The sequence below is a fragment of the Ctenopharyngodon idella genome, chromosome 1 (genome assembly GCF_019924925.1).
Source record: "Ctenopharyngodon idella isolate HZGC_01 chromosome 1, HZGC01, whole genome shotgun sequence".
Lineage (NCBI taxonomy): Eukaryota > Metazoa > Chordata > Actinopteri > Cypriniformes > Xenocyprididae > Ctenopharyngodon > Ctenopharyngodon idella.
Window position 1 is genome coordinate 10,440,806 of NC_067220.1, and position 13,133 is coordinate 10,453,938.

At 37.0% G+C, this 13,133-nt stretch overlaps 1 protein-coding gene across 2 annotated transcripts in view; it reads right to left on the reverse strand.

The window, feature by feature from the left end:
- gpc6a (glypican 6a) overlaps positions 1-13,133 on the reverse strand; it is a 249,648-nt gene that overhangs the window by 44,333 nt on the left and 192,182 nt on the right. Inside the window, exons 6-7 of one of the 2 annotated variants that reach the window (XM_051897701.1) lie at positions 10,660-10,803; positions 8,763-8,792 (exon numbers count right to left, since the gene is read on the reverse strand). In XM_051897701.1, coding sequence (XP_051753661.1) covers positions 8,763-8,792; positions 10,660-10,803 — 174 coding nt within the window. The remainder of the gene's footprint in view (positions 1-8,762; positions 8,793-10,659; positions 10,804-13,133) is intronic. The other variant, XM_051897711.1, reaches the window with a different exon arrangement.

Genomic DNA, 13,133 nt, shown 5'->3' on the forward strand with positions numbered 1-13,133 from the left:
ATAATTTACAATAAAAAAAATGAACTTTTTCACGATATTCTAATTATATGACCAGCACCTGTAGAGCTTATTGCAATTATTGGTGGTAAATGGTAGTTAAAATGGTTAGGCTACAACAGGGGTGATTCTAGGATTTCAATATTAGGGGGGCTCAGCCCACAATGAGGGTGTGATTTATATATATATATATATATATATATATATATATATATATATATATTTATTGTGTTTGTATACTAGGATAGACATGAACAATACAGTAGGTTCTACACTTCCCTGAATATTGAATTAATTTATAATCATTTTAAATAACCAGCTAATATTCATTAAGAATATATACAAACTTTATATTCCTGTAATTGTCCAAATTGGCAATATGTGGGTAAAAAAAAAAAAAAAAAAAAAAAAAAAAATACTTTCAACATACTACGATTAAACTATTATACGATTAGTACGATTATACTATGGGGCTGCTGAATGTCGAATCTGACTGGTTGACCAGCGTCCTAAGGTGTGCAATTATTTTCAGGGCAATGCACAGCTAAAGTAGTTCTAGGCAGGTATTGACCGCATTACAGTTCCATATCACTCCGCCAAATGATATCAGTTATCTCAATAGGTCCTACAGCCTACAACTGCAAAAGAAACAAAACCCACAATGACACAGACCAAGCAAATAAATATAGTAAACAACAGGATGAAAACGACAAATTATTGTCGTGGTTTTTGCCACAAAATATGTTTTATTGTGTTCTGAAAGCGCATACTCTCTCGCTCTCTCTCTCTCTTTCAAACCTACACCCGTGCTGTATAGTATGGACACACACTCACACAGAAACGAGTTTTCCATGTTGCTCTGACGAATTAATCAGTAAAATAGTTTAGCAACTTAAAAGCTACATGACATTTCTCACCAGCGAGGTAATAACTGTGCAGTTCTTTAGGTAGATAAACTTACAGTTTCGCTATTAGTAGAGACACTGCTGCTGTGAGAGACGAACAGACTGAGGTAGGCTAACTCACATATGCTCTCTCTCTCTCTCTCTCTCTCGCTCTCTCAACTGCGTTAATAACTGTATCATCTGCATTATTCTGATATCAAGGCTCAAACCTCCATTCTGTTCTGAAATGACGTTTTGGAATTAGAAACAGAGACTTGGGATGAGATGCGTAAGAAACTAGTCCCACACACAAGAGTGTTTTAAGGACAAAAACCTGACAAATGTCTTGAAATACAAAATCAGAACAGTGTCTTGAGGTGTGGTAACTGTAGTATAAGCGGAATAATTGACTAATTGAATTGAATTGAATTATTAGAAAATAATGCTTCGCGTCGTGGAGGCATTACCACCTTGGGTGTGCATTATTTTCTAAGAATTCAATGGCCCGTTGTCAGTTATTCCTTACATATTGTAACAATTTTATTGCACTGAAGTATGAAGCATGGCAAGATTAGGGAAAGTCACAAAGTCTCATGCCATTTAGATTAAAGTAATTTCATTAAAAAAAAATGTATTGCTCCCACTTCATATTATCTAAACTTCATTTATGACAAAGAACTTCACAGATGCAGATATCATAACAATCTATCAATAAATGCACACACATCCTCTGCTTCTGATGCTGCGCTGCTACGGATTGAAGAACAAGCCGAATAACACAGATTAAAATACGCGGAGGAGCCAAAGCCTGCCACCAGTTTCATGCGAGTTGAGGCAATCACAAATTAGTGTACATATTACGGAGTTAATCGCAATTTTTGGGGGGCTACAGGAGGCAAAGCCTTTTGTAGCCTGAAAGAAAATTGTCACGGCTGAAATATTAACATCTTTATATACTGTAATGTCACTTGTATTGTGCTAAAAAACTGGCCTGAGTGTTTCATAGCCAGATAGGATTTTTCTATGTATGACGTTATGAATGTATTCAGGGCACAGAATCATAGCGCTCTGGCTGACCGAGGTTATAAAACGTCTTCATTTATTTTGCAGGATAATTACACTTGGCATTAACGGACAAAAATGCACCACTGGCAGCCTAAAAGAGAACACGGATCCAGTTGTTTGGGTCAGAGCGCTTCTTGCCAAGTTCAATATAAAATCCTCCTGCCATATAATTAAAAGGCTGCAGTAGGAATGCATATTCCCCTTTTACACTTACAAATCTCCCACCAGGCATATATATACTCACGATCGGATTCACACGAAGCCGACGGTGTAGCATGAGAATGACTCTGAGTTAACCCTGCAGATGTGGCTCACTTATTCATCTTATAACATGCTGCTAGAGTTTCCGAAACCTCTTCACTTATTTCCATTTCTCCTCTGGCCCGGACCCACATTTGCTGTTAAAAGCCTCCTACATGCACTGGAGATGGAGAGTATTATGGAAATGGCGCTCATAATATCTAATGAAGGCGTACCTATTTGGTTTAGAAACAAATATCAGTTGCTAAACAACATTACGTTTATTTCTGCTGGAACTTTGTGACCTTATTTATCGGTTTACGCAAACGCAACGGTCATTTTTCTTTGGATACCCTGTCATCTTTGTAGACGTTGGGATGCAAATTAGGAGCAATCAGTGCTGGGAAAACATACTAAATCACAGGTGATGATTCATAATGCAAGAAGACAGTTTTCGGTTCATGCATCAGTCGGTGTGAGCATGTCAACCATAGCTGATTTGTGGCAAAAAAGCAATTGACTAGCATGACACCCTACAAATCACCAGCAACCAAGACCAAATATTCACCTTATCTTCTAACCTACGTCATCCGCTTGACATTTTGCTGTGTCTGTACACATAAGCCGGAGACATCTGGAAGTCAAGTAATTAGTCAGACGAGCCTTCAAGCTAGATGTGGAACAGTCCGGTTAGACGCCTACACATAATAAAGTAGGCCTGCATCGAGCGAACGCCTCCGAAACATCCTCCACAATGCGGATTACCACCAATTCAGCTGCAGAACGTGTTTTATCAACTGAAAACACAAGTCTAACATGACTTCACGTTTGTGATTTCTCTAAACTAAACGTGAACTTCAAAGACACATCCAAGAAGAAGATTGTATTGCTCAGAGGTTGCTCTTTCATAGCTCAGGAGAAAGAATAGAGTTCTCAGTTTTGTTTTATATGAGAATATTTGGGATTTCCTCTTTAAAAAGAAACAAATGAGACACATACAGTAATATTATGAAGCTATAAAAGTAACAAGGGTATCACTGCTCAGATACAGTAATACTTGAGTTCATGTTAGGGCTGTCGTTTTAAACATTAAACGTTTAACCGTTCCAAACTTTTAAATGTTCCGTTCCAGAATTTTTAATGCGATTAACAATATTTGCATAAAAATATGTAGATGGAAACTCTTTTTGTGATTAGAACCCATAAATCTATCACTGCTTAAAGAGTATGACAGCTTAAGTTATCTACATGTATCTTCAAGTACTTTAACACACCACGAGCTCAACTTCCTGACTCTATTTAGTGTCTTACAGCATGAAGAGCCTCGTTACTTTAAATGGCTTGTTCTCGTTCACTCTGCTCCCAAGAGGACGTCTATAAGTCTCAAGGCTAAGTGCTTCCATTAAAACTTCAATGAGCTATAAAACCTATGTAAATTCATTTCCTTAATCATACTTATGATACTTGGGTGATGTACTGCTTTTAGTTGCAAAAGTGCTTCCCTATTCGCAGACAGGAAGATTCTTCCAGGTCTCTGATCCAAATCATTTTAGACACTTAAAGCTCCAAAATCAAGAGAGCTGCCCATTTAGCCATCTTTTTTATGCTTAAAACATTTCAATATTTGATCTTAAATACATAGCTTACCCTAAAATGAAACATTTCTGTTAATTTACTCATCCTCATGCCATCCAAGATGTAGGCGACTTTTTTTCTTCTTCAATAGAACAGTAAAGAAGATTTTTAGCTGAAACAGTGGTCCTGATTCATATAATGGAAGTCAATGTGTGCTGTCACTGTGACATTCAAAAAAACATATGCAGACAAAACAAAATTAATACCTGTGGATCCTGGCGATACATTGAGGTCTATATATGCAACGATTGGTCTGTTCAAGAGCTGAACATTATTTACAGCATTTTTACCTGTAATCCACAGCCTTAGCAAACGGTCCTGAGCACATTCACGACAGTCTGCTTGCATAATGACGTATGAACGGGAGCAAACTAATACGTGAGCTGACGCTGTGTTTACAACAGAGAGGGAAGATGCACATGTTGTATTGTTCATCAAAATCGTACTTACTTGTGCTCATCCTGGATGCCACAATTTATATATGCGTGATCTCAATCAGAAAGATTGAATTTTCATAGATTCTCAACATTAAAGCTCCTGCGCATACGTCATCATGACACGATGATCGCACTGCAGACTGTTGTGAATTCGCTCAGGATCGTTTTCCGAGGCTGTGGATTACAAGTAATAATGTTCAGTTTCTTGCACCTTAAGACCTCAATGTATCGTCAGGATTCACGGGTATTACTTTTGTTTTGTCTGCATATGTTTTTTTGAATCTCAAAGTGACGGCACTCATTCACTTCCATTATATGAATCACAGAGGGCAACGGTTTCAGCTAAAAATCTTCTTTACTGTTCTACTGAAGAAAAAAAGGCACCTACATCTTGGATGGAGTGAGGGTAAGTAAATTAACAGCAAATTTTCATTTTTGGGTTAACTATCCCTTTTTTTACGGAAGCTTGTTTCTGCCACAGAATAAAAAATATAAAAAGGTAATTTTCATCCCACAATTCTGACTTTATAATTCGCAATTGCATGTTTACATCTCACAATTCTGACTTTCCATTCACACCAAGGATGTAAAAGAGCCACTGTTAACTATAATGATAACGACAATGATAACTATAATGATCACATCTGATGAACGATAAAAACATTAACAGCCAATCAGAATCCATCCTGCTTTGGAGCACCTCCAGCATTTAAAGTGGCAGACTATAAAACTGCAGTACTTAGAATAAACAGAACAATATTGTGTGTTGGTGCGGACGCTAATATAGTATCGTTATAGTCTATCATTCTTGGTGAGAAAAACTCTGAGAAAAAGGTTTTTTTTCTCACAACTGCAAGTTCATATCAAGCAAGTTTGAGTTTATAACTCGCAATTGTGAGTTTATATCTTACAATTCTGAGAAAATAACTTAGAATTGTGAGATAAAATGCCACAATTACCTTTTTTATTTTCTATTCCCGTGGCGGAAACAAGCTTCCATATTTTTTTGTTTACTTTTGCACGCTAAATAATTTCGGTGACCACTTGACATGTATCATAACGTCTTTGAGAAAAACAGTTGCTGATGTAACCAATCATAAACAATGCTCATGACAAAACACAACTGCTAAAACTTCTTAATGTTAAAAAAAACATTCACTACGCTGATAGAAAAGCACCTTATCATTATTTTATGAAGGACGTCCAACCTGTTCTCACTTAAGTCTTGTGCTACAGCCTCCTATACACTTCTGTTCCCCAAGGTTAGCAGCAGTGGCTCTTTTGCAACTCAAGTCATGTACACAGTGATGAAAATAAATTGGGTGTAGAGGAGAGACCCATGAGTACGGTTGCCAGACGCACACAGGAAGAATCAATGTAGCTGCAATACTGCGTTTTGGCGAGGGCTCAGACAATGCATCTTTACATTTCAGTCAGATGGCCGACGCGTGTTTACCTGCTGTTATCAGACCACAAGCACACTCACTCATTTGCACTCTTTTGTCAACCATGCTGCTGATTTATGTAGTTGTTGCAATGTTTCTATCACAAACTGATTCATTAAAACACAAAAAAACAAGCAAAGAGGGCAATGAGCAAGTTAGTAAGTGTTGTATGGTTAGTCTGTCAAACCTCACACCAATTCTCTGGGGTTTGTGTCTGTTAGCCAAATCTGAAAAGAGCTGGAATGGGCCGGTGGGATCTGTGTTTTATAGCTGAGAACTAAATGCATCTCTGATGCGGTTGGATAATACTCAGAATTGGTTTCATTTGGGCAACATTGCTCTTGATAAACAACAAAACGGGATGTTCAAGGTAATACTACTACTTACCATTTCAAGGTACTAAAACTGTTTTTGTAACAGAAAGTGTATATGTATATGTTAAACTTAACCCTAACCTTCCAAGAGTGTAATAAATAAACCTAAAGTAGTACCAACTTCTTTTTTTAATGGGACTGCCAAAAGTTTAGACTTTTAAGCTAATTGTTTAATGTTTTGACCAATAACTTAAAATTCTAAACTGTATAAAATCATTCGCTTTAAATATATAGGACTATGCACTCTAAAAAGGCTGGGTTGCACTTATAAAGCACATATTAATGCTTTATTCTGCATGACCATATTCTACATCCAATTCTACCCAATACCTAAACTTAACAACTACATTAGTAACTATTAGTAATTAGGTAACTATGAGTAATTAGGAGTTTACTGAGGCAAAAGTCATAGTTAATAGTTAGTTAATATTGAGAATTGGACCCTAAACTAAAGTGTGACCAAATTTTAATTTAAAAATGTAAACCAACAGTTTGGTTTGTCCAAATTTGACATTAAAATGTGTGTGTATGTATATATATATATATATATATATATATGTGTGTGTGTGTGTGTGTGTGTGTGTGTGTGTGTGTGTGCCACTGTTATATGTCACAGTATGCAGTACGCAGAAGACCATTTCATTACATTCATTTGATGAGACATATTCATTAACCGTTTACGCACTGGTGTCACAATCAATTTAATGACTACAGCACTTTAAATAAAACTGAATTGAAGCAAATGCAAACGCAAAAAAACCAACCCCAATTTGCAGTGATGGTCAGCTGTACAAAATGCAATTGGTGTAACAGACTGCACTAATTTTGAACCGAGATTTCAACAAACTGAGTCTTCTGATATTTCTACATTTTATCTGATAGCAATGCTGGTAACCAACAAGGTCAAGTTTTGCATTCTAGTCAACGGCATTCGACTCATTCACAGGCTTCTGTCATGACAATTCAACTGCAGTCTACTTGGGTGACCTTTTGTAATGTTTCATTCATTCAGCACTCACAAATTCAGATGGTATACATTCAGAGGTAGACCCCAACAATCAGAAACTGCCACCAGAGCAAAACAAAACGACAAATACTGCCACATACGGGTCAACTGCAAGATGACAGGATGATTCCAATGTCTAAATTAAGCAGATGCAAATTATGTACAGCCTCACAAAAAGTTAAGTCTTTCATGGCTTTCATTTCAGGTAACAGGGAACATTCTCAGAACGTTCTGGCAACATTCTCTCAATGTTTTTAACAAACATTCTTCCAGTAATGTTAACAGAGCATTCATTCAAAGTTATCTGGTCTTTAATAACGTTCTCTAATGCCCAAAGCCTAAATCCGAATACTGCAGCATTACGTTCAGAGTGTTCTGTTCGTCTCGGTAACTGTACGGTGTTGAATTAGCTGCGTTGGCAGCCACAGTAATTTGCTGCCACTCCACATCCTCTGTGTTATGAGTAACGCTGGCAGAGAACAGCACAAAGATTCTTTTTCAAGCCTTCATTTCTGTAAGGACAATTGTAGCTACCTGTACCGTTTCTTTTTGGCTTAAGATATATGAGGCTATTTGTCATTTAGCAAATCCTTTTTCCAAGTAAGCAACTGATCGGACATTTACTACATGAACAATCCCTATGGAGCAACCTAAGCTTAAGTGCTACTTAAGATATTTATACCAGACATACACACACACACACACACACACACACACACACACACACACACACACAGAGAGAGAGAGAGAGAGAGAGAGAGAGAGAGAGAGAGAGAGAGAAAGAGAGAGAGAGAGAGAGAGAGAGAGAGAGATAACACTGCCTTTCAAAAGTTTGGGGTCAGTGACATTTACATATATTTTTAAATCTCTTATGTTCTCTTATGCTCACCAAGGCAGTAAAAACAGTAATATTGTGAAATATTATCACAATTTAAAATGACTGTTTTCTATTTGAATATATTTTGAAATATAATTTATTCCTGTGGTCATTACTCCAGTCTTCAGTGTCACATGATCCTTCAGAAATCATTCTAATATGCTGATTTGCTGCTGAAGAAACATTTCTGACTATTATAAATGTTGAAAACAGTTGTGCTGCTTCATATTTTTGTGGAAACCAGGATACATTTTTTCAGGATTCTTTGATTAATAGAAAGTTCAAAAGAACAGCAATTGTTTGAAACAAATCTTTTGTAATATTATACATTTCTGTACTGTCACTTTTGATTAATTCAATGCATTCTCACTGAATAAAAGTATTAATTTCTTTAAAAAAAAAAAAAAAGAAAGTTACTGACCCCAAACTTTTGAACTAAATGCACATCCTTAATAAATTAAACTAAGCTTTTCAGTAATCGTGTACCAAAAATACAAATTCTGTCATCATTTACTCACCCTTATACTAGTATTATACTGCTTTTATGTCTTTTTTGAAGCTTGAAAACTTCAGTGTCCATACATTAACTGCATGAAAAAGAGTGAATACCCTTTAATAAGAGGATGATAGTCCATGTCAACAACTTCATTAAATTTTGCCAGCACGGATATACAGTGCATTGCTACTCAGAAAATAATTTAAGTACACCAGCAGATGAAGGAGAGGGGGAAAGATAAGGAGAAGGCTGGAGGCCACAAGACAAATGACGGAGGTAAAGTGAGAGGAGGGTTGGACGGCTTACGCTGTGTTGCATCGTCCTCCAGACAATCCTCTGGGATGCGAAAGCAAAAAACAGAGAAAAAAAAGGGATTTCATTGAAAGTGGAGATGAGAAAGAGAGAAAGCATACCATGGGCAAACACATGATAAATATGCATTAGACAGAAAAGCAATATGCACGATTACATTTGATGAATGGCATTGCTGGGATATTCTATCCCATTCCCCTCGGTCTCTGAAAGAAAAAACAAAAAACAAAAAACGAAGCACATCCCCTTTACAAGCAAACGCTTCTCTCTAACTCAACATTTATTTAACCGTCACATCTCTCCATTATATATTTGAGGGTTAACTTTAAACTCATCCAACGCACAACCGAGTGGAAAAAAAGCACTTGCTCATATTGGATAGAAAGTCATTTTAAATGAATTCTCAGTTAGCCGAAGGCTAAAATAAGATTATGCACAAATGCAATCTTGTTCTACTTTTAAGTCCAATTCACATTTTCATCTATTCTTGTTAAGTATTATGAGTCAGAAGACTTCATTCCAGTAGAGTAACTCAAGCACACTTCTTCAACACTTCTACAAGACACTACTTCATCATAAGCCTAAAAAGAGGGGGAAATAACAATAAAATAATAATAACAACACAGATAAACAGCATTTCTACATGATTTAACCCTTAAAGGTGAAGTATGTAAGATTTGTTATGGTAAAATACATTCTCTAAACCTAGTTTATTGTTCATTGACTACTTTTACTATGCCATTCATAGGTTTATCTCCCCCAACAGTGTGAACATTGAGTATCCCAGGCACCATCTAAACATTAAGAGGAGTCCGCTCAGATCTGTCAATCACATTCCAGCTCAGCCTATAGCGAGAGTTTGGGGCATAGCTACAGTAGCAGGCGGAGCCATAGGGTGTTTAGCCGCTGTGGGACCACGACTGATGTGTTACATGGGAAAAGACATTCAGCTCCGGTTACAGAAGTGCAAGCCAAACTTCGCTTCATTTAGACCTTTAAAGTTTAAACAGCTCATGAACACATCAAAGCGAACGGGACATAGCGATGCTACGCACTTCAATGGATGCTTCAACACCATACAGCATTATCATGCACCCGTTTAGAAAGACAAATGTACCAGTTTAGGTTTACTTAGCCTCAAACAGTTGTGGCACTGATATGTTGGATGGGTTTATTATAAGCGACATGCTTGTGTTCGCTCTAGACAGTGTTAGCATTCTCAGTTGCTTACTCATGACACGTAGCAACAAAGCTAAAAGTATTCCTTTTATTGAAAGTAGCCTATACGTTTACCTGTTGAGACATGCCTTCACAAGCACCCGTAAGAGCTGTATTTGTCATGTTTGAGTTGGGGGTGGTGTGATGTGCAAAAGGGGAATTTGCAAGGTTGTTTGAAAATATGCTTTATTTTTGTAATTCCAATAGGTTCCATTAGTGTCGCAGAAACTACATACTTCACCTTTAAGAAACTGATAACACTTCAGTTTGGGGACAAATTCTCACAATTAATTAGTTGCTTATTAGCTTGCGTATTACTAGCATATTGGCTGTTTATTAGTACTTATAAAGCACATATTAATGCCTTATTCTGTGTGACCATATTCTACATCCCTTAATCCTACCCCATACCTAATCTTAACCACTACAACAACTACCTTACTAACTATTATTAAGCAGTAAATTAGGAGTTTATTGAGGCAAAAGTCATAGTTAATAGTGAATATGTGTTCCCCAAACTAAAGTGTGACCAAGAAATTATATTTTTCACATATTTACATTGCCACCAAAGCTTTTCCCATGGCAATATCCTGGGTCTGAACTCCAAAGGTCATCATTGCCCACCCACACCTTCCCACACTGCCCCACTCTGCCCTCCCTGCCACCCACTCACCAGTCTGTCCAGGCTGGTGCCGGCTGCCGTGGTGGGCCTCTCTTCTGGGCTGTAAGGTCTGAAGCGACTGTTGAACACATCCGAGATCCCGCGGGCAGATCGGCCGATTCCAGTTGGTTTGGGATGACCGCATCCTTGGAATACCTATAATTACCAAGTGGGAATGCATCAGCCTGTGTGGTTAGGGTATAAAAACAGCTGAAAGTGAAGAATGAAGTGCAATGAGAGGCTGTATGGTGTCGTGGATCATTCTTGAAGGAGATTGAGATATTTTGCACTGAATTGTTAAACCGAGCTCGAACAGTACAGTATGGCATGGGTTCAATTCCCAGGGAATGCATGAACAAATGATAGTGTAAACAATGAAAGCTGTGCATGGCGCTTTGGATAAAAGCATCTACATAAAAGATTAAGTTAATTTGCTCAGTATGCACATTTTGAGCCACATTTTTTAAACACCATATCCTGATTTGACAGGATGCCTAAAGTATGAAACATACTCTATGAATACCACTGATTGAGTAGATTGAGTAGCAGCAGATTTCAAATTCCCAGCATGCTTTGCGTCAGACTGTATAAGGAAAATAAATGTTAAAATTAAGTGTTATTTTGTGTGTTTTTATACAAGATTAACATAGGGAGACATAAGTTAGTGTTTAATGTTGTGTTATGTTGGGATTTACAGGGGGTTCTGTTATGTTAGTTTTGTAGGGTTACCACTGTGGTGAAGAGCAGAGCCTGTTGGATGGGGTGCAGAACTTATACTGTATGTTGTTTGATTATATACATGCAAGTATATAATGACAGTCTCTTTGATGGTTATAATAGCATGTGTTATTTGCTATGTAACATTTAACCAAGATCTGAATGTGATGTTTATTTAAATGAACTGTATGTAATTAATATTATGATGAGTTGGGCGAGGCTGAGAACTGTGGGAGCGAAAGGATGCTGGTGACGTGATTGTTAATGAGAGACTCCTGTGCACCACACTGGCTTTGATCCGCTTCCACGGCTCTAGGCCCCGCCCCACTTGTCTCAAAAAATGTAAGTTCTACTAACTTAAAAAATTGAGTTAGTTTACTTAAATGTTTTGAGGTAATAATTCTTCTCAAATGTTTTGAGTATTCTGCATATATTGAGTTTTGCAGTGTACCAATTTTTGTGCATGGTTGCATTTTAACATGTTGCATTCTCAGTTTTGTCACAAGAGGCACTATAGTGGACATCAGCATTAACTGTCTTCTTCTACTGTTTGTTTCCTCTTTCAGCTCAATTACTGTCATGGCCTATAGTACAGAAATAGATTGAATAGAAACTGGCTGAACAAGTTAGTTAGAAACAATGTGTTTATAACTAGCGACCTGTAGAACAACACATTTGGTTTAATGCTGCAGAGATTTGAACTTGAACTCTAAGTGGCTGCATACAGTTACTCAAAAAACTATAAACCTTTCTGATTCATGTAATCAATAAACTTAAATATTTATTCAAAATGAACTGTTTATCATATTGCGGTTGCCACCACAAGTCAAATCACATTTATTCAGAGCGCTTTATACAATAAAGATAGTTTCAAAGCATTGTTAATGTTGCCAAATTCATCTGTTGTGAAACAAATTCAATTTCATCTGTAAAGCAGCTACAGAAGACAACAGTGTCAATATGCAGTTCAATTTAGTTTAATGTTGATTCAGTTTAGTTCAATAATATGGTCAACATTGCAAAGTTCATCAATTTAATTCAGCTGTAAAGCAGCTCTACAGAAGACAATAGTGTCGTTATTCATCTCAATTCAGTTCAAGTTTTGTTATCATTCAGTAGTGTCAGTGCAGTCAAATCCATAATACCTCTACAAAATACCATTCCCAAAGTATCCTATATCTAAGTGCCTAAATTGTCATGCATGTTAACACTAGCAGAGTAAACAACAAATGAATTAAATGTTGAAAAATGCATTATTATTCCAAGGATACCGACCGTGGTAACACTTTAGTATAGGAAACATGTATTCACTATTAACTATGACTTTTCCCTCAATAAACTCCTAATTTACTGCTTATTAATAGTTAGTAAGTTAGTTGCTAAGTATTGGGTAGGATTAAGAATGTAGAATAATCTCACACAGAATAAGGCATTAATATGTGCTTATTAATTACTAATAAACAGCCAATATTCTAGTAATATGCATGCTAATAAGCAACTAGTTAAAAGACCCTAAAATGAAGTGTTACCATGACCGTTAAGATTTTGAATTGCATTCCATTGATCGAATCAAAGGCAAACGCTTCAAAAATGTGTGGCATGAGAGAAATAACATATGCTTTGCATTCACATGCATGCTAACGTCTCGTAGATGCCATGAATTGTGGGTGAGCTGACAGTGATGGAACATTTTAATGCCACGGCTGGCTCTTATGGTAGGATGTTGTCTGCGCTCTGATGTCGGACGATCTGTCACTATGATTATCATT